The 20,300-nt window shown below is 53.5% G+C and overlaps 3 protein-coding genes across 16 annotated transcripts in view; 1 reads left to right on the top strand and 2 right to left on the bottom strand.

Annotated features, from left to right (window-relative positions):
• Window positions 1–2,858: 2,858 nt before the first annotated feature.
• Window positions 2,859–8,029, bottom strand: RAB13 (RAB13, member RAS oncogene family). 7 transcript variants are annotated; one of them, XM_059145725.1, is made up of 9 exons: window positions 6,750–8,029; window positions 5,005–5,065; window positions 4,449–4,504; window positions 4,191–4,251; window positions 3,875–3,952; window positions 3,698–3,787; window positions 3,548–3,613; window positions 3,389–3,442; window positions 2,859–3,216 (listed from the first exon to the last, which is right to left on the bottom strand). In XM_059145725.1, exons 1-9 carry the CDS (start codon window positions 7,445–7,447, stop codon window positions 3,139–3,141), a joined length of 1,242 nt encoding a protein of 413 aa, XP_059001708.1. In that variant the 5' UTR covers window positions 7,448–8,029; the 3' UTR covers window positions 2,859–3,138. The 7 variants fall into 7 exon arrangements, with proteins under 7 accessions (XP_059001708.1, XP_059001709.1, XP_059001715.1 ...); XM_059145726.1 differs by having other exon boundaries at window positions 4,449–4,501; XM_059145732.1 differs by having other exon boundaries at window positions 5,005–5,174; window positions 6,750–7,023.
• Window positions 8,030–8,837: 808 nt separating this feature from the next.
• Window positions 8,838–9,950, top strand: RPS27 (ribosomal protein S27). Its single transcript, XM_059145761.1, has 4 exons — window positions 8,838–8,979; window positions 9,227–9,335; window positions 9,528–9,638; window positions 9,870–9,950. The coding sequence occupies exons 1-4, from the start codon at window positions 8,974–8,976 to the stop codon at window positions 9,896–9,898; spliced, it is 255 nt and encodes an 84-aa protein (XP_059001744.1). The 5' UTR covers window positions 8,838–8,973; the 3' UTR covers window positions 9,899–9,950.
• A 286-nt stretch (window positions 9,951–10,236) lies between these two features.
• NUP210L (nucleoporin 210 like) overlaps window positions 10,237–20,300 on the bottom strand; it is an 86,819-nt gene continuing 76,755 nt past the window's right edge. For 5 of the 8 annotated variants that reach the window (XM_059145694.1, XM_059145697.1, XM_059145700.1 and 2 more), the window contains 7 exons: window positions 20,027–20,153; window positions 16,835–16,984; window positions 15,252–15,502; window positions 13,779–13,983; window positions 10,864–10,968; window positions 10,512–10,586; window positions 10,237–10,436 (listed from right to left, as the gene is read on the bottom strand). In XM_059145694.1, coding sequence (XP_059001677.1) covers window positions 10,336–10,436; window positions 10,512–10,586; window positions 10,864–10,968; window positions 13,779–13,983; window positions 15,252–15,502; window positions 16,835–16,984; window positions 20,027–20,153 — 1,014 coding nt within the window. In that variant the 3' untranslated portion in view covers window positions 10,237–10,335. Of the gene's footprint in view, window positions 10,437–10,511; window positions 10,587–10,863; window positions 10,969–13,778; window positions 13,984–15,251; window positions 15,503–16,790; window positions 16,985–20,026; window positions 20,154–20,300 lie in introns of those variants that run through there. The other 3 variants (XM_059145696.1, XR_009347372.1, XM_059145701.1) reach the window with 3 other exon arrangements.

Here is a 20,300-nt window from a genome sequence, read left to right as displayed (position 1 = left end):
AGATGGACCCAGAACCGCGGAGACTTGGCCTGCTCTCTGGGTTCGTGCTTTACTGCCTGGCTGCCCAACTCTGCCCCTAATTTCCTCCTGATTTTACATACACGTGGGTTCACAGCCTCCCAGACAACAAGACCGAGTGAGTTCACGGGGGTACTGAAATTCATACAATTGTGGTCACTAGTAGTAATCTGTCCCCCACTTCTCAAGACTAAAGGGCTTGCCTGTTTGGTTAACCCTACCCCACATTCTCCTGTCCCCAGAAGTCTTCCTGGCCTCCCCCCACCCCACAGCTCTAAGGGCTAGAGCACTGCATTTAAGTTGACCCATATATGCAATGCTGCATCCCATAAAGGCTGCTGGGCCCTCAGCAGGAGAAATAATCGGACTGTGGAAAGATCATTAGATGGGGGTGGAGACCAAACTTTACTCTTCTTGTGACTGTTTGCTCATTCCTTGAAGTTACTGTTTGTACATGTCTATAGTTGTATGTAACAGGAAGTAGGTGTGAGTATTTTCCAGTAGCTTTTAGCTGTTAGGAAAGTTTGGATGAAATCCTTCTAGCAGCCTGTTACTCCTTGTCAAACCTGACCACGGCTGGTAACAAGCTGTGGGAGCCCTAAGCTCTCACTTCCAACAGCTTTACCAAGCATCTGAGTAGGTTTCTACACAGATACTGGATTTTTTTTTTTTTTTTTTTTAAGATTTTATTTGACAGAGATCACAAGCAGATAGGCAGGCAGAGAGAGACAGAGGAGGAAGCAGGCTCCCCTCGGAGCAGAGAGCCCGATGCGGGGCTCGATCCCAGGACCCTGAGACCATACATAACCTGAGCCAAAGGCAGCGGCTTAACCCACTGAGCCACCCAGGTGCCCGATACTGGATTTTCAAACATCCGCTCTGGGGTGTGATGAAGATGTCAGTGTTCTTCCTGGGATTCACAAAATGAAAGTCTTTCCTCATAACCCTGAGCAAAGCAACAGCAAAGCGGCTGACTACAGAGCCCAGAGCTGATCTTCACCCCACGGAAGTTTGGTACTTAACACACATCCGCAGTCACTCCCAAGTTCTCCCGGCATGGTCAGGCTTTTTCCTGGTGTTGTCCTTTACCAACAAACAGCGGCACAGATGCTGCTGACCCAAGGCTGTGCCATCCATTTCCATGCCACCGGCACGGGGATTTCTGAAGTGCCTTGAACTTCCTATCTGTAAAATTAAACTTGTGGAAGCCAAATGTGCCATTTTCATTAACCCGGATAAAAGGTTGTCTGTGAGATAATTTTGCTGTTTAGAAACTCCTGTGCAAGTGTCCAAGGGGGCTGTGTATGTTTATGGGGACTATGTGTCATCAAGCCTGAGTTTTTGGGTGGTGGTTCTTTTTTTTTTTTTTTTTTTTTTTTTGAGATTTTATGTATTTATTTGACAGAGAGAGATTACAGGTAGGCAGAGAGGCAGGAAGAGAGAAAGGGGAAAGCAGGATCCTCACTGAGCAGAGAGCCGGATTTGGGGCTCGATCCCAGGGCCCTGAGATCAGGGCCTGAGCCGAAGACAGCGCCTTAATCCACTGAGCCACTCAGGTACCCCAGGAACTGTTTTTGTTAAAATTTGCTTGTCCTTCTTGTAAGTTCCACCCAAAGTTGACCATTGTGTTTGGCACATACTAAATGTTCAATAAAGATTTATGACTGTGGGGGGCGCCTGGGTGGCTCAGTGGGTTAAGCCTCTGCCTTCGGCTGGGGTCATGATCCCAGGTTCCTGGGATCGAGCCCTGCCCGCATCGAGCTCTCTGCCCCGCAGGGAGCCTGCTTCCTCCCTCTCTCTCTCTGCCTGCCTCTCTGTCTACTTGTGATCTCTGTCAAATAAATACATAAAATCTTAAAAAAAAAAAAAAAAAAAAAAGATTTGTGACTGTGGGGTGCCTGGGTGGCTCAGTCGGTTAGGTGTCTGCCTTTGGCTCAGGTCATGATTCGGGGGTCCTGGGATGGAGTCCCATATCAGGCTCCCTGCTCAGCGGGGCGTCTGCTTCTCCCTCTGCCTCTTCCACTCCCCCTGCTTGTGTGCTCCTGCTCTGACAAATAAATAAATAAAAATCTTTAAAAAAAAAAGATTAATGACTACAGTGCCAGGGTGGCTCAGTAAGTTAAGCATCTGCGTTCAGCTCAGGTCATGATCCCAGAGCCCCATCCTGGCGTCCACCACCCCGTCAGTTTCCCTGCGGAGCGGTGAGTCCGCTTGCTGGCCCCACCCCTTGTGTGCGCTCATGCGCGCTCTCTCTCTCTAATAAATAAGTATGTAAAAAAAGAGAGAGAGAGTGAGAGAGAAAGCGAGAGAGCGAGCGAGAGAGCGAGATGACTGAATGAATCTCCTCCGTGTCTCATTTCCCTTATCTATAAAAGTGGAGAATAACGCCTACCAGCTACCTAAGAGGACTGGTGGTAGAATCAGAGATGCTTGAAGGAATCACAGGATAAAACCAGAACCTGTTACTTCCTTGAGTCTAGGGCTGTCATTCCCCTGGGAAGACCTAAGAAAGAGTCCTCTGGAAACCAGGCAAGGCTCTGCCCACAAGGCTCCTCTGAACCCTATAACAGAAAAAGGATGTCCAGGTCTCCAGGTTCAGAGAATCTCCCGGTCTCTTCCTCATCCACGTGGGGACAGGTCCCAGTGTCACAGGAGGCCAGCCTAATTCCAGCAGCCCAACCACCTCAGAAGCAGGAATTGGGTCTGATGATGAATGTCACCCAAACCAGGGACCTTCGTGTGGGTGCTGGTCCTTCATACTGACAAGACCGTGCAGGGTCATAGGGTCAAACTTCCAGAGGAGATGCTGAGCCAACTTCTCACACAACCCTAACACCTGATCCACTAACAACAAATCAACTGTTTATTTACATTTATGTCTGCCCTAGAAGCCCGGGGAAGGTCTGACACCCAGGGCCAGTTCTTCCAGCCGCCTCTCCTCCTGGCTTGTCCGTCTCTCTCTCTTCTACCTCCTTTCCGTCCCTCGCCTTCCCGTGTTCTTCTCCGCTGGCTCCTACTCTTCCACCATCTACCTACCTGCAGCCCCTCCGAGTCCCACGTGCTGCTCCTCCCCTGCCCACCCACAGCCTCCCTCAGGTCCAGCCTCCGGGCCTAGGGTCCTCAGCTGAGGGAGCACTTGCTGGTGTTCTTCTTGTCACAAGCTCTCAGGTCAGTGCCGGGGGGCTTGTGGCTGTTTCCCTGGAGGGGGAAGGGCACAGGATCAGGGTGACAGTGGCCGTCTGGGGTCTGTACACTGCTGGAAGGGGATCCACCCTTGGGGGCGTCAGCACTGCTCGTCTCCTGGGGTTTCACTCCTAACAGGTGCGTTCACGCACACACAGCTGTGCCCCTCCCAGCAGAACCAACTCACCGGTTTCCGGCCTCCTGACTTGAGCAAGATGTCCCGGGCCAGGGAACTGAAAGCCTGACGGGTAAAGGAGTGAGTGGTCAGAACAGGCCGGAGGGGAGGAGGGGCTTGCCGACCACCAGCCATCTCTGGGAGTGGGGGTGGGCATGGGGCATGTCTCACCTCATCCACATTTGTGCTGGACTTGGCACTGGTCTCGAAGAATCGGATCCCATGCTCGCGAGCCAGCTGTGGAGTGGAGAGGGGAAGAAGAGAGGTGGGCCCAGGGCGGCAGCCTTCTGGAACCCAACTCCATCTTGGCCTGGGCCTCACCTTAACAGCGCGCTCCTTCTGCACCTTCCTCTTGGCCTCCATGTCGCACTTGTTGCCCAGCAGCAGGCGCTCCACCCCAGCTGAGGCGTTCTGGGAGCACGAAGGCAGGAAGAGTCAGGTGGGGTCCCGCCCACCTTCACGGCTCCGGGCCTCCCGTCTCTTCAGGAGGGTCTTTACCTCTTTGATGCTTTTCATCCAGTTCTGAATATTCTCAAAGGATTTTTCATCCGTGATGTCATACACTAGGATAATGCCCTGCAGGATGGCAAGAGTTCACCATGGAGCCTTGGGCCCCATTCCCCCCCACCCCGTTTCAGCTTCCTGCCCCTTCCCGTGACCCTGCAAATTCTCTCCAAGCTTCTCCCATAGTCCGTGAGGGTCCTCCACCTCGCGCGCTGTGCCCCTCCCAATTTCCCCGCCCCAGCCCTGCCCGTGGGTCCTCGTACAGCTCCACTCTGCTCCCTCATCCCTCGTCCACACCCACACCTCGTACCATGGCCCCACGGTAATAGGCAGTCGTTATGGTCTTGAACCGCTCCTGGCCAGCCGTGTCCCTGAAGAAGGGGCGGGAGAGAGGGAATGGTTCTCCAAAGACAGAAATGCCCCTGCTAAGGATGGAGCTCTTGCAACATGGTGGGGCTGAAAGGAACAGCATCAGAAAACAGTCAAGGGGGAAAAGGAGGTAGGACGTCTAGGAGGTGACACAGACCTGAGGGACAAGGTCTCTCGGGCTCATCTGTCGAACACCTACCCCGTGCCAGGCGCCTCCTTCACCCTGCCCTCGTGACGCATGTCGTCCGGTCCCTGCTTTACAAACGAGGGCAGCGATCCGAAGGGGCTCGGCAACGGATGAAGGTCATTCAGCAGCAAGCCCCAACCTACTCTTCTCCACTGCGCCCCAAAGCTTCTCCAGGCCGGCCCCGCTTCCACAGCCGGCACCCCACAGGTCTCCCGCGGCAGGTCGGCCCTCGCAGCTCGGCTCTCCAGGCTCTCCGAGACGCAGGGAGAGCACACACGGACCATCTCAACTCCCCCGCTTGCTGGGCACCTGCCTGAATGCCCTTCCCACGGGACAGCCCTGCAGACATCTACTGTCAAGTTCCGAGAATGCTCTGGAGCCAGGAGAGGCGTGCGAGTTACGAGAAAGCTGAGAGCAGTTGAGCAGGCTGGAAGAGACCCGGAAGGAGGACGTCGGAGGCAGGGACAGGAAGTGGCCTGGGAGAAGTGGCGGAAGCAGCAGCGGGGAGAGGGAGCACCGTGGGAGCGACCGGAGGGAATGCGCCCCGCAGTGCCGGGGGTCCACTCACCAGACCTGCAGTTTGATCTTCTTCCCCTCTACATCCACGGTGCGGATCTTGAAGTCGATTCCTAGGAGGGGGCGCACACGCTGAGGCTGAGACCCAGGGAGGATTGGGAGGCGAGGGCCTGGGGCACCGCAGTACTAGGGACTCTGCAGGGGCTGGACTTGGGAAGCAACCTTGTTGCAAGTGAAACGAGAATTTTCTCAAAGCTGTATTAGTACAGTAAGCATATTGTTTTTCCTGAGACGTTGCGGATCTGGGAGGCGAGGTGATGGAAGTTCTCCTGGGCGGCTTCAGGCGCCTCTTGGGTCCACCCAGCAACCCCGGCTGACAGCTCTCTTAGTTCAGTGTCTCCCTCAAAATAGGACTTTCAGGGGCACCTGGGTGGCTCAGTGGGTTACACCTCAGCCTCCAGGACAGGTCAGGATCTCAGGGTCCTGGGATGGAGCCTGCTTCCTCCTCTCTGCCTACTTGTGATCTCTCCCTCTCTCTGTCAAATAAGTAAAATTTTAAAAAAGATTTTATTTATTTATTTGACAGAGAAATCACATGGAGGTAGAAAGACAGGCAGAGAGAGAGGGAAGAGGCTCCCTTCTGAGCAGAGAACCCGACGTGGGGCTCCATCCCAGGACTCTGGGATCATGACCTGAGCCTCAGGCAACCCCATAAATAAAATCTTTTTAAAAAACAGGACTTTCAGCTTCCTCTTCCCGTCTGTTTTCCTAGAACGCTGTACCCTCGGTGCCCCGGCCTCCCTCCAGCCCTATAGGACAAGGAGCCAGGAAAGAGGTAGCTGAAGGCAGTGTGTTAGTTAAGGAGCAGGCCACACTTGCAAGCAAGACCCATTCCTCCCGAGGCTGAACTAGGAAAGGCGGCATTTTCCTTTCCTTTCCTAACCAGAATGGTCTTGAGACTCCCCTTGTTTTATTTCCCAGGCCGGAGAACATGAAGAACGACAAGAAGAGAGGAGGGGAGGCAGCGTTCTTGGTGCCAACGTGGGCCCCTCCCCAGAGCCCTTTGGGAGCCCAATAGGGAGTCTGAGTCACCGGGCTGACTCAGGGCCCCCAAAAGTCCCCCCACTCCTACCCTCCTTGCCTGGCTGACTGTATATCCACCTTCCCAGTCCTTGGGCCACTTTCTAGCCCAGAGGGTCACTGTCCCACCCTGCCCACCCCCACTAAGCGGAGGGGCAGGGAGACTGGGCAGTGGTGAGGTGGGGATGCAGCGCGAGGCTCTGAAACCCAGCAGATGGAAAGAGGCTAATGGACCTGGAAAGCATGTTCAGGGAGAGGGGGCGGGAAATTCGGGGGGTCAAGGCTCACAGGTGGGTGGGGGTGGGGAGAGATGCACGGCGGTAAGCGCAGAAGGGTTCATGTGCATTTGGGGAGAAGGACGGTAGCAGGAAAACGAGGGGCTGGCACAACCGAGAAGTTACGCGGCCTCAGAGAGCTTCGAGGCTGGGTACCATTCGGACAGATGTGCGGGGGTTGGTCTGAGACTGGGCTGAGTTTAGAAGCCCCCCTCTGGAGGACTGAAAAGTAGGGGCCACTAGTAGCCTGGGAGCCTGGGGGAGCCGGGGGTGTGGGACAGGGCAGGGGCTCCGCCAACGCGCTCACCGCCGGTGGAGAGGCAGGGGTGAGTGCCTGGGGGAGCCGGGGGTCGGGGCGCGGCCGGCGGGCTCGCCGCGCGTGGAGAGGCAGGGGTGAGAGGGCCGGGGGCTCCGGGGGTCCGGGCGCGGCCGGCGGGCTCACCGATGGTGGAGATGTAGGTGTTGTTGAAGCTGTCCTCTGCGAAGCGAATGATGAGACAAGTCTTGCCCACCCCCGAGTCCCCGATGAGCAGCAACTTGAAGAGGTGGTCGTAGGCTTTGGCCATGGCGGACACTGGGGAGCCGGGGGAGGCGCCGGTGGGCGGGCCCGCAGGGCTGGCGGACGGAGCGGCCCGGAGCCCAGGCCAGGAAGCTTCCCTCCCTCTCCGCCCAGGCCCCGGGAAAGAGGGGAGGCGGCCCTGCCGTGGGCCCCACCCCCTGGCCGCCCGCCGGGGCCCCCCGCCCCTCCCCCGCGCGCTCGCAGTCCGCGCGGGGGACGCCGTGGGACGGGGCAGCCTCCGCCACGCGGACGGAATCGGGGGGACGCCGGCTGACGGCGGCGCTGGCACTGGGGGCCACCACGCGGGGGGGCGGGGGTGCTGAGACGAGGGACCCGACGGCCATTCCAGGCTGGCCGCCTTCGGGGCCCTGCTGGGCTCCGGGGTTCCCCGCCCTCAAGTCCGGCGCCCCGGGAACGCGGCGGGACGCCCCGCGACACCAGCCACTTGTGGGGACGCTCTGCCCCCTGGTGGTCGGCGTGAGGCGGCGGCGTCCTGCAGCCCCACGGGGCGGGGGGAGAAGCCGCGCGCACACGTCGGTGTAGACGCACCACGAACCAGCACCGCACACCGGTACACGCATCCCCCCCGCCACACACACACACTTTCGCCAACTCCTTCTGGGTCTTTATTCGGGGACCGCGCGTGGGATCGGTGCGACGGAGACCGGGGCCACTCGTCTGCTTTCCTCCTCCGACGGGGCGCGATCTTCACGCCAGCCCGGGGCGGCCCGGACAGCGCCGTCCAGCGCCGTGAAAGGGCTGCAGAAGGGCAGACGCGGCTGCGGAGACACTCGTTATCTTTGCCTTCGGGGAGGACACGGGACCCCCGCTTCTCTCACAGCGGCCAGCGCGCGTGCGGTGCGGGTGTGCGCGGACGCCTCTCGTCACCGGCTCGTCCGGCCGTCTTTGCGCCCAGGGCCCGCCGGCCCATCCCCTCCGCCCCGCAGACCGTGACCCGGCTCCGTCCGTCACTTTTCTTTCTCTGGCCGAGACGGCGGGCGGGCGCACGAGCAGGGGAGGAGGACAGGAGCCGCCGACGGCGCGCCGGGCGGGGAGCCGACGCGGGGCTCCGGACGCCTGGGCCCTGGGCTCACGACCCCAGCCGTGGCAGAGGCTTCACGGCCGGAGCGCCCCCGGCGCCCCCGCTCCGACCCAGCCCTGAAGCCGCTCGCCCGCTCGCGCGGCCCGTCTGCTAAAGACCCGTCCGCGCGTCCTGTGCTTCGGCCCCGATCTGGGCACTTCCCGCCCGCACCCCGCCGCGCGGGACCCCTCATTCCGGCCCCGGCCTCCCCCGCTCGCCCATTTCGGCCGAAAGGCCGCTTCCTCGGGACGTTCCGGCCCCCGGCGGGCGCTGGAGGCGGTTCTGCTCCCCGAGGCCGGTGCGACACCGGCCACGGCGCGGGGCTCACCCCACCGAACTTGGCAGAGGCGCGTCAGGGCCCCGGGTCCGCGGCGGAGCTGTCGCCCGCACGCCCCGACCGCGACGCACACGCCCTTCCCGGACTCCAAGGCGCCCTCGCGTCGTCTTCGAGCCTCCCTGCGACCCAGGGTCTGCGGAGCGGGGTTGCGCTCCCCGTGGGGCTCCCTCCGCGCTCTGCCACGCGCGTCCGCGCTGCGGAGAGCCGGGCCCGGGGCCGACGGGCGGGAAGGGCTGCGGGAGGGTCACGGGGCACCGCCGCGTCGGCGGGGAGGGGGCGGGAGCCCGGGCGGCTCCTCGGCCCGCACCGCGAGCGGAGCAGGACGTCAGGGTCTGAGGTCGCCGTCGTGCGAGGAGAGGGGCCGGAAGACCCAACCAAACCCAGCGGCGGGCCGCGACGCGGGCGGCGGGAGCTTTTCTGCCCCGCGTAGCTCACGGGCACCGAAACCCGCTGGGAGACACCGAGGGTCTCCGCCAAGTCCTGCGCACGCTCGGCCGCCCCTGCGGACGCGCTCCCGCCCACGCGGCGCCGCAACCCCCGTCGGCGGGCGGCCGTCCCCGGCCGCGGCGGCGCGCGGACTCCGGCATGGCGGCCCAGCGCGCGCGCGTCACTTCCGGCGGGCGGCGGATATAAGCGGCAGGATTTCCGCTTTCGCTCCTTTCCGGCGCTGACGACCTCCCCACGAGAACATGCCCGTGAGTTCCCCGCCCGGGTCCCGGCGAAGCCGTCGCCTCTCGCGCGCGCGCGCGCACGTCCCGCCGCCGGGTGCGGGCCCCGGGGGCCGGCCGCGGGCTTCGGGCCTCAGGCGACGGGCGCGGGGGCGGGCGGCGCGCGGCCCGGGGCGGGGGTAAGATGGCGGCCCCGCGGCGGACGCCGGGCGGCTCGAGCTGCCGCTGCCGCCGGGGCGGCCGCCGCCTTGACCGCGCCCGTCGGCTCTCGTAGCTCGCGAAGGACCTCCTGCACCCGTCCCCGGAAGAGGAGAAGAGGAAGCACAAGAAGAAGCGCCTGGTGCAGAGCCCCAACTCCTACTTCATGGACGTGAAGTGCCCGGGTGAGGGGCGCCGCCCGGGGGGCCAACGGCGGCCGCGGCGGGGGGCGGGGGGCGGCTCCCCAGCGGGTCGCACGCGCCTGTGCCGCCGGCGCGTCCCGCGGAGGGGTCGGTGGATTCGGGGGGGCGGGCGGCCGCGGCCGGGCCGGCGTCGGGGTCCTGAGCCCCTGCCCCTCGGCGTGTGTCCGTCCGCAGGATGCTACAAAATCACCACCGTGTTCAGCCACGCGCAGACGGTCGTGCTGTGTGTCGGCTGCTCCACTGTGCTCTGCCAGCCCACGGGAGGGAAGGCGAGGCTTACAGAAGGTGAGCGCGGACCTCGCGCGGCGGAGCGGCCGCGGGGCTGGAGCTTGTCGGCCCTGGGGGCGCTGGTCCCCCCCCCCCCCCCCCCCCGTGCTCGGACACCGCGTGTTTCTCAGCGCCGAGGCGGGTCTGTGTTTGAGCGGGCGGTGGTGTAGCGGCAGCTTTCGGGGCGGTCATCAGGCCGGCCCCTGTTGTGGGGGGCAGGAAGTCACCGTCGGAACCTCCTCCTTCCAGGATGCTCCTTCAGGCGGAAGCAGCACTGAGCGCCCGGATCCAGATGAGCGGGACACTACCCCAATAAACCGATTTTGGATACGTTCTGTTTCTTGTCCTTGTCTTACTGCTAGGAAGTAAGTGCTACCTCAAGTGCTCAGGGGCAACCGGCAGAGCGGACTGCTAGAGTCATTGGGGGCAAGTAAGTGGCCAAGTACTTACGAAGTCTCTTGGGGACGCTTTTGTCCAGTTAGGTTCACTGAGTGAATTCTCCGATCTTGATTAAAAACGTGGGATACTATCTAGAAACGGGTATTTCACTTCTATGATTTCATAGTATGAAGTATGGATACTTCATCTTTAAGACACAGCCCAACACACTTGAGTGTAAACAGCTTAGGATCCTTTATTTACAGCGCTCAGAAGCCTAGTTTGGGGCCTTATGGCTCCGCTCCACCACAGTTGAGGGGATCTGTGCGAGGGGAGGTTAGTGCCGGACGCTCCATAGCCAGGGTTGTAGCCGAGTCTGGCCTGGTGGTGGCTGTGGACTCGGGAAAGGCGGAGGAGAACGTGTGGCGGTGTAAGAACCTAGGAGTAAAAAGGACAAGCAGATGGAGTATGAATAATCTGGGCTTTCCATAGGTGAGGGAGGTTATTACTTACCTGGTGGTGGTGGTCCTCGCGTTGGTACATAAACAACTGGCACCGTCTGTATCTTGTTTAAGAAGGCATTGTATGCTGGGAAAAGAACAAGGCAGATACCGCCGTTATCTCCAGGCTTAGCAGTGCTGTCCACTTCCAAGCGGAGTCTGCCACATGCAGTTTGCTGCTTGGTGGGAAGTTGGGCAGGACGTTTGGTCCACTAGGTGACCAGGGCTGGGGAGGCTGAATGAGGTCCAGCTGTTTGACACAAGTGAGATGTGATAATCTAATTCTTATTCTCATAGTGGGTGGAATTAAACGAAGGCAGTTTGTAAGTCAAACGTCCATGGTGCTGAATGTAAGGGCGCCTTACCTAGAAAGGTGAAAGCCGTTGATGCCAGCACGGCACAGAGGGTAAAGAGGATGGTCTGGTGAGAACCCAGGAACTTCTGGAGGATACCTGAGTCTTCACATTGATCTGTGTATTGATCAGAATGATACAAAGTAATAGTTCAAGCTAAAAACACATGGTCATGGGTATGAGAGCAGAAGCTCCCAGAACCCAGTCCTTGGGGAAGTTGTTTTGCTTCTTAACAGGGTTAAAGAGGTGAATTATGTACTTGGTCCCTGTGCCTCTTTGTCTTGTTCTCCTCTCCTAGATAATAAACTCCCAAACCTGGAGTCTTACAGATGGGTATTTAACAAATGGATACGCTATCTTAAGATGCCCGTTACCTTTCCTGTGTATTTTAATTCCAAGTGACGTGCTTCTCTTGACCAAGTTTGTGATTGTGGCAGTTGAACTTCCAATTCTGATCCCTCTAACCTGACTTATTTGGATCACCAACCACTTTTCAATTCCAAGGGGGTTCCCTTGTCATTTTTTACTTAGGATGTGGTTTTTAGGGAGCATTCTGATTTTTGTATAACAGTGTCCTCAAACACAAGTCCTTGAGACTTGTATTTTTGAAGCACACCTGACATTGGACATTGGTTTTTTCAAATTCTTCAGTGTCTAGAAACGAACACCTGCCCCAGCAAACTCCCCTGAACTTAATAGATCTTCCCGTATATCCATATTGTCACCAGGTCCTCCTACCTAGTTCCTATTCTGCATCCCTAGCGTAGGCCCTCTGACCTTCAGACTTGTGAGTGGTCTCTCTTCTCATGGTACTTGGTTTCAGAATTGTTTATAAACTGCTTTGCTCTGAAGAATAGTTTGAAGTTGTTTGAAATAAAGATGCACTAAAAGCAAGATGTTCTATATTAATCCTTGATCAGGTCCAATTGTTGAAAGCTTTGGACTTTCCAGTATTTACAGGGTAAGAGTCCAAATAAATTGATTAGGAACAGGATTATGATTATGAAACATGATGAACCTTTCCAGTACCGCTTTGTTCTGGCTACAATGAACTGATTACTATCTCCTTAATTAGGCCCTGTCTTAAATCTGATTCCTGTACTAGTACCATGTGCCTGGTGTACGTACCATACCATGCCTGGCATATTACCAGCAGGTACTCAGTGTGCTTGTGGTGATAAGCTGAAGGCTGAGTTGGATCGTGGTGTCTGACCACTTCAACTCACCAGGGCTGTACTATTCCCTCTGGTCCCTCTCTTAGCTCTGAGAAGTGCGGACCATTTATTATGCTATGAACAACTTGGGCAGTATGGTGACACCTGTGGATCCTTCTCAGAATGTTTTTATTTTATTTTTTCATATTTTTTCTGATACCTATATATATGTTTTAAAGATTTTAATTTATTTGACAGAGATCAGAAGCAGGCAGAGATGCAGGTAGAGAGGAGGAAGCAGGCTCCCCGCTGAGCAGAGAGTCTGATGCGGGACTCGATCCCAGGACCCTGAGATCATGACCTGAGCAGAAGGCAGAGGCCTTAACCCACTGAGCCACCCAGGCGCCCCATCTCAGAATGTTTTTAAATGCAAAAATTAAAATGTGTAGGAACAAAGGAAACCAGCTTGACCAAAGTTAACCAAAACAGAAAAAAACTTAATTGTGATACAGCTCTGTATACACTTAGCAAGATGTTAAAAAGGCCTTTTTTGATACAATAATATGCTTTAGTAACAAAGACCTAGACTCAGGTCTGATAACTACTGTAATTTTTTGTGTAATTTTGAAGTGAACATTGGTATCTAATAATTGAAACATGAAAATACCTGAATTCTGTAGGTGACAGAGTCCTACATACTGCTATTACTGTGGTTTGTTGCTTATATTCATAAAACTGGAAATGAAAAGTTTCAGTTAGAGGTTAATTGAAAATAAAGGTGCAGAGGTGCCTGGGTGGCTCAGTCAGTTAAGCGGCTGCATGCGGCTCAGATCATGATCCCAGAGTCCTGGGATCAAGTCCCACATCCGGCTCCCTGCTCAGTGGGGAGCCTGCTTCTCCCTCAGCCTGCAGCAACCCCTGCTGTGCCCTTTCTCGCTCTGACCAATAAAGTCTTAAGAAAATAAAGGTGCAGTTCTTCCCCTTTGAGGGTCATGCGCACCTGGATATTCCATCCATGGACCCTTGCAGAAGCCCATTACAACTCCAGATTTACAACAGGACACAGGTGGAACACGGGGTCTAGTCATGGAAACTTGAGCATCTCCAGTTCCTCAGAGGGAAAAACATCTACCTTAGAGTTCTAAGAGAACAAATGCATGCAAAATGCACTTAGGGTATTGGCCAGTACATACCCCGTGTTTGTAGAAACAGCTCTTTCATGGGAGACGAACAGGGGTTCAGTCCAGTTCACTCCTAGTTCATTCAAAGAACACTTTCTCTGGAGGGATGGGCAGGTAGAGGTGACAGCATATGGAGGATGATCCTTGGGCTTTCCTAACATCTCCGTAACTGCACGTGTTCCCATACCACCCAGGCAGGGGCATAGTTTCTAAACTGAGGCAGGACTAGAATCAGGATTTTGGAGAGGAAAGTCTTGGTTCTAGGGCTGTCACCGTTTACCCACTGCCTGATACAAAAAGCTCTGCCAGATGTTTTTGAAGAAAGTCATTTATCAAGAGGTTTACAACAGAGAAGAGTACATTAACAAGACCGAAGTTCTTAAATTAATTACCACTCTTAAATACGTCAGTTAAGTAGAAAACCTTGGTGGTGATAAGAGAGCTTCTTGGAAGGTTACGCTCCAGGTAGTCTTGGAAAATAAAGATCCATACCCCAGCTAGTTTGAGTAATCCTAGCCAAGTGCCTGAATTGTTCCTCATTACCTGTGGTCTTTGCTTCTCTAGATTAAAAACAGGAGCCCCCAGTGCTCACCTGCACCAGCCTTCTCCTTCAGAGCTCTCACTAGCACAGCCTCACTTTGACTGGTGAGCTCACAGGAAATATTGATGAAAATGGGTGATGCCGTCTGCTGAAGGGAGGTGAAGTTGACTACCCTTACGGGATAGACAGCCAGGCCAGGTGTGAGGGAAGATTGCCTGTGGCCAGAGACCACTAGAACTGGGGAGCTGGGGAAGACCTTGGAGAAAAGAGAAAATGGCACTTGTCTGACAGAAGGAAAATCCGTTTTGTATCAATATTATGTTCTAAACATACAGTAAGATCCCTGTATTTCTAGTTAGCAGTCTTAAGTCATCTGCTTTTTCACACTCAGATGTGTTGAAATAGATAATGGAAGAAAATGATCTATGAGAATAAAATGGGCTTCAAAAAAGTTTTGAAGGCACTAGGGGCGCCTGTGTGGCTGTCAGTTGAGTAGCCAGTTAACTCTTGGATTCTGCTCAGGTCCTGCTGTTAGGGCTGGAGGGATCCAGCCCTGTGTTGGGGCTCCACACTCAGTAGAAGTTTGCTTGGATATTCTCTCCCTCTGCCCCCACTTGCTCTTAAATCGTTTAAAAAAAAAAAAAAAGCGGGGGGACACCTGGGTGACTCTGTTGGTTGGGCAACTGCCTTTGGTTCAAGGCATGACCCCAGGGTCCTGGGATCACACCCCACATTAGGCTCCCTGCTCAGCAAGGAGCCTGCTTCTCCCTCTCCCATTGTCCCTCTCCCTGTGCATGCTCTCTTTCTCAAATCTTTTTGGGTGCCTGGGTGGCTTGGTTGGTTGAGGGACTGCTTTCGGCTCAGGTCATGATCCCAGAATTCCAGGATCAAGTCCCACGTTGGGCTCCCAGCTCCGTGGGTTGTCTGCTTCTCCCTCGGACCTTCTCGCCTCTCATGCTCTCTTTCTTTCTCTTAGCAAATAAATAAATAAAATCTATAAATAAGTATTTTTCTTTAAAGTTTTTTAAAAAATTTATTAAAGATTTTATTTATTTACTTGACAGAGATCACAAGTAGACAGGCCGGCAGAGAGGGGGAAGCAGGCTCCCCGCTGAGCAGAGAGCCCGATTCCATTCGGGGCTGCATCCCAGGACTCTGGGATCATGATCTGAGCTGAAGGCAGAGGCTCAACCCACTGAGCCACCCAGGCGCCCCTAAAAAAAAAAGTTTCAAACTAGAATTCTAAAGATTAAGATGATACTGGTGTTATCTTCCAGACTGACAAAGCTCATGCCCTAAATTCCGGACTCTGGGAACCCCCTGGCATTGTGAAGAGGACAGGTTTCCTTCATTCGTTTGAAGAACCACCTCCTAGCCCCTCCCCTACCGGGGCGCCCCTCCCCTGCTCCTGGTGAATTTTATCAAAGTCAGTCCATAGCTGTTCCTTTGCCCTTGGACTACGAATGAAGACTCCTTTTTCAAAACCTTGATCTCAGTTATGTTTTGGCTCAGGGCTTCACATACCTCTAGCTTCTCAAGAACTCTTTCTACCCCCAGCACTCTGATCTCCCCAACGTCTTGTCTGCGGCTAAGAACCAGTTCTGACTGGTTGATGTAAAAGGCCGGGATGAAAGGAATAAGGATTCTTTGCATTCCGTTCTTGCTGCGCTCCCTGACCAGTGTGGCCCACCCATAGACTGCGGTGTCAGCCACGCTGAGGGCCTGGAGCAGCTCTTCAGACTGGGGTCGAGGCCTGATGAGGCAGACATAAACCCCTGCAGGAAAGATGAAAAACAGGGAAGGTTGAGAAGCTCTGTTCAGCCAGCCGGCTTGAAATAGGAAACATGGACGCAAGTGCAGAAGAAAAGGTGAATTCAATTTTGACCGTTCCCTCTTAGCAGACTGTTGGCCACTGTGGGGAGGGAATGTACCGGAGAAAAACAGCTGAACTTGTGCTTAAATCCGGTAAATAACACAGGGCAAATGGAAATCAAGCAGATGTAGAATGAGGTAACCAACAGTTGCCAAGATCAGGAAAGGGTTTGTGAAAAGCTTTGAGCATGGCTTAGTCACTCCCGGTCAAACCATACCGACGGAATATTGTGCTAGTTCTCCCTGCTCCAACTCCGCGGTCTTTTCACAGACACCCTTTACTTCATTCCTTAATCCACCCATCCAAATCTTGCTGACTCCTCTTTTTGAAATGTCTGACACTTGCCGCTCCGTTAGTATCTCCCTGTTACTTGGGCTAGACCCTCAGCGGGTCATGCTTGGACTACTGCAGGGCCCTTCCCTGGCCGCCCGGCTGCCGCCTCTTCCCTCTCCATGCTGTGTCCTGCCGAACTCCGGGCTCTTTATTGCCTGGGATGTCCTGGCCTGTGGCCTCTCCCATCTAGCGCATTCCTAGTCATCCTTCCACAAGCCTTGCTGTATAAAACTGACCAACCCCCAGGTTCGAGGTGGCTGCTCCTCTTTTCTTCCTGTCTCTACAGCATTCCATGCATCTCTGCTCTGTGACATCTCCTGGCACAGCGCTGGTGAAAATGAGAAGCCCTGACTTGCTCCCCTGTGTACACCTAGTCCCTGTCCTGGCACCAGGCATTCTGGCTAGTGCCCACCAGTTTCTTGAGTGAGCCTTCCGTCAGTGGATGCTGGCTACTCGCGCCATACTGCCCGGCCTTAGAGCAGAAGGTCTTGGCCTGTAGCACTATCCTATTTATGCCTTACGTTTGACATGAATCCTCTCGTTCTACAAGGTGATTCATATGAAATTCCAATGTCATGCCTGTTTCTGCTTTATGCTAGTTAATGCTACTCTGCCTGGAATATCCTTCAGTTCAACAATAAACACTCCAACACTGCTACTTCCTGGGGATAAAAGATGAATGATCCAAGCCCAGAACAGGGACGGGCTAGCAGAGAAGAAAGTAGAAGACTCTAATAGAAAAAGCACAGGGTGTTACAGAGACTAAACAAAAACGCTGGTTGAGAAAGTTTCCATAGTTCTACAGCAGATGAAACCGCAAAGTGTAAATGCGACCCAGGAAGGAAGCGGTGCACGCGCAGGGACAGAAACCAGGGCGCCGGGTGCAGCGAGTGGGACGCACCTCTCTCCGTGCTGAACCCCGCGTGCACGTGGAAGACTTTGCTTGCTGGGATGTCTAGCAAAGTATTGCTGAACTGCACGTGGCACAGCACAAGGGTCTCAGGAAGAAGTACTGTTGTGATGGCCAAGGCCTGACTTGGGGTACAGGATCCTAATAAGCAGAAAAGAGAGAAATGACTGCCGTAAGAATCTGTAAAAGAAGAAACTTACATAAGCCAGTAGTTTGATAAAAAAAAAAAAAGGTAAGTCACGTGGATGGCTCAGTCTGTGGAGCAACTGACTCGATTTCGGCTCAGGTCATGATCCAAGGTTGTGTCATGGAGCCCTGTGATGGCGTCTGCACTCAGCGCGGAGTCTGCCTGAGATACTCTCTCTCTCTCAAAATTTTTTTTTTAAAAGATTTTATTTATTTGAGAGAGAGACAGCACAAGCAGAGGCGAGGGACAAGCAGACGTCCTGACAGTTGGGGAGCCCGATGCAGGGCTCCATCCCAGGACTCCAGGATCATGATGAGAGCAGAAGACCGACATTAAGCAACTGAGACACCCAGGTGCCCCTCAAGTAAATCTTAAAAAGGGAGGCTAGGGAAGCAGCTGGGTCAGAGAAGCATGCAACTCTTCATCTCAGGGTTGTTAGTTCGAACCCCACACCGGGTATAGAAATTACTTAAATAAAAAAAAAAATTTTAATAGCAAGAGAGAGGGCGCCTGGGTGGCTCAGTGGGTTAAGCTGCTGCCTTGGGCTCAGGTCATGATCTCAGGGTCCTGGGATCGAGTCCCGCATCGGGCTCTCTGCTCAGCGGGGAGCCTGCTTCCTCCTCTCTCTCTCTGCCTGCCTCTCTGCCTACTTGTGATCTCTGTTAAATAAATAAATAAATAAAATATCCTTTAAAAAAAAAAAGCAAAAGACAGGGGTCAGTTCTGTCTTACTAGGCCAGCCCCTTTGGCTCCTGCCACAGTCAAGATAAAAGAATGGTCTAAGACCCTTGCTTTTGCTGATTTGTGAAGGACTATAGTGGCGCTTCCATTATCAATATCATAGGTGGGTCCTCTTTCAAAAGTTTCTGAAATTTGTCAGTGGGAATGAGACAGATTCCGGGAAAACTGGACAGCAATCACAGCCGGGAGGCTTTTCAGTCTAGGAGGTCCGAGTTTCCACAGCTGATTGCAGTGTGATTCAAATTAGAGATCTCCAGAATATTACACATGGTGGGGGTGCCTGGGTGGCTCAGTGGGTTAAGCCTCTACCTTGGGCTCAGGTCATGATCCCAGGATCCTGGGATCGAGCCCCGCATTGGACTCCCTGTTCCATGGGGAGCCTGCTTCCCCCTCTCTCTCTGCCTGCCTCTCTGCCTACTTGTGATCTCTGACTGTCAAATAAATAAATAAAATCTTTAAAAAAAAAAAAAAAGAATATTACACATGGTGTCTTAAGTAGGAGCCACACAGCCTTCAAGAAATGGACAATTTCAGGGGCGCCTGGGTGGCTCAGTGGGTTAAGCCGCTGCCTTCGGCTCAGGTCATGATCTCGGGGTCCTGGGATCAAGTCCCGCATCGGGCTCTCTGCTCAGCGGGGAGCCTGCTTTCCTCTCTCTCTCTCTGCCTGCCTCTCCATCTACTTGTGGTTTCTCTCTGTCAAATAAATAAATAAAATCTTTGAAGAGAAAAAAAAAAAAAAAAGAAATGGACAATTTCAATGGACAGCCTTCTAGATTAAGTAGGAGGTGGTGTCCTGTCCAAAATTTTCCCTTACAGTTTCTGAAGTTCTTCCTCAGCTGCCAGTAGTCAGTCCGGGGACCATTCTCATCTTTTGGAGACTACAAGCAATATCAAAGGAGTTGTTTCATAATAAAATAAGCTGTGGTTTTAGAAAGATTCTGGGAGGAAAAATTGCAATCTCTATATCTTAAGGCAGAGAGCAATGTATGAATATGTTATACATATTTAATACTTTGTAAAAGAACCTGGAACACTTTAAAAATCAAGTATTTATATATACTTAGATTATACTTACAAAATTAAATAATGTGAAAAGAAAGTAAGTGCTTAAAAACTGAATGACCAAAAGGGCAATTAGACTTAAATTTTACAGACAGTAATATTTTGGACTTCTTGGTTTTGCATGCTCTCTTTGCAAAAAAAAAAAAACAGAATTTGTTCTTTCTTTAAAAAAATGAAAGAATTGGGGCGCCTGGGTGGCTCAGTGGGTTTAAGCCTCTGTCTTCAACTCAAGTCATGATCGCAGGGCCCTGGGATTAAGCCCCACATCGGGCTCTCTGCTCAGCGTGAAACCTGCTTCCTCCTCTCTCTCTGCCTGCCTCTCTGCCTGCTTGTGATCTCTGTCAAATAAATGGATAAAATCTTTAAAAAAAGTAAAAATAAAAATAAAAGAATTTACATGGACTTTGGAGTGGGACAGATGTACCAATTCTGCCACTAACTACATGTTACTTGCTCTTACATTTGGTATTTCTCATTTTTAAAAGGACGGTAATTATTACATAAGATTGTTAATTGAGGGGAACCTGAGTGGCTCAGTCGGTTAAGCATCTTTTTTTTTTTAAATTTTCATGTAGACTTTTTTTTTTTTTAAGATTTTATTTATTTATTTGACAAACAAGAGATCACAAGGAGGCAGAGAGACAGGTTGGGGGTGGGGTGGGAAGCAGGCTCCCCACTGAGTGGAGAGCCCGACCCTGGGATCATGGCCTGAGCTGAAGGTGGAGGCTTAACCCACTGATCCACCCAGGCGCCCCATGTTTATTATTTTTTTAAAGTAATCTGTATGCCCAATGTGGGGCTTAAACTCATGACCCTGAGATCAAGAGTCTCATGCTGCTCTGAGTCAGTCAGGCACCACCTTCCCACCTTTTACTGACAGTAAATTACAGCCCAGTACAGAACAAAAAAACCTACACGGTAAATTTGCTGAGCAAGTAACAGTTAAAATGTCGCATACTCCAACACTTCTTAAATCTAGGGAAGCTGGAAAAGAATTGGGTCTGAGGCCTTATCCCAAACTTAACTATGTGGATGGAGCCTAAGACCATATTTTTACAAAAGTTTCGTCGGGTAGCTTTGAAAATCAGCCATATTTGAAATAAAAATCAATAAGGACTGCTAGTCTCAGGGGTACATGAGAAGGAAGACCGAAATGATGGGAACAATCACCCAGACCTATTAAGAGACCTGACCTTTGAGATTAGCACCATTTCTGCCAATGGTAATGAAGAGCTTGAACACAGTTGAATTGGGGGTATTGGTGAGGTAGGTCTTGAGGTCATAACTGAGCATTAATCTTGATGATGCATTGACCACCACCTGTGAGCAAACCAAAGGAAAATCTGTCCCTAATTCTTAGAGAATATTGTTTTCTCCCTCTCTACGCTTCATAACTTACCCAACCGAAAGCGCCATCTCACTCAAGGCCCGGGGGCCTTTCTACTTCACATAGTTAAGAACCACAAA

This window comes from Mustela lutreola, chromosome 14 (assembly GCF_030435805.1).
Source record: "Mustela lutreola isolate mMusLut2 chromosome 14, mMusLut2.pri, whole genome shotgun sequence".
Taxonomy (NCBI): domain Eukaryota; kingdom Metazoa; phylum Chordata; class Mammalia; order Carnivora; family Mustelidae; genus Mustela; species Mustela lutreola.
Note: the sequence above shows the minus strand (reverse complement) of the source record. Positions and strands in the feature narration are given on the sequence as shown.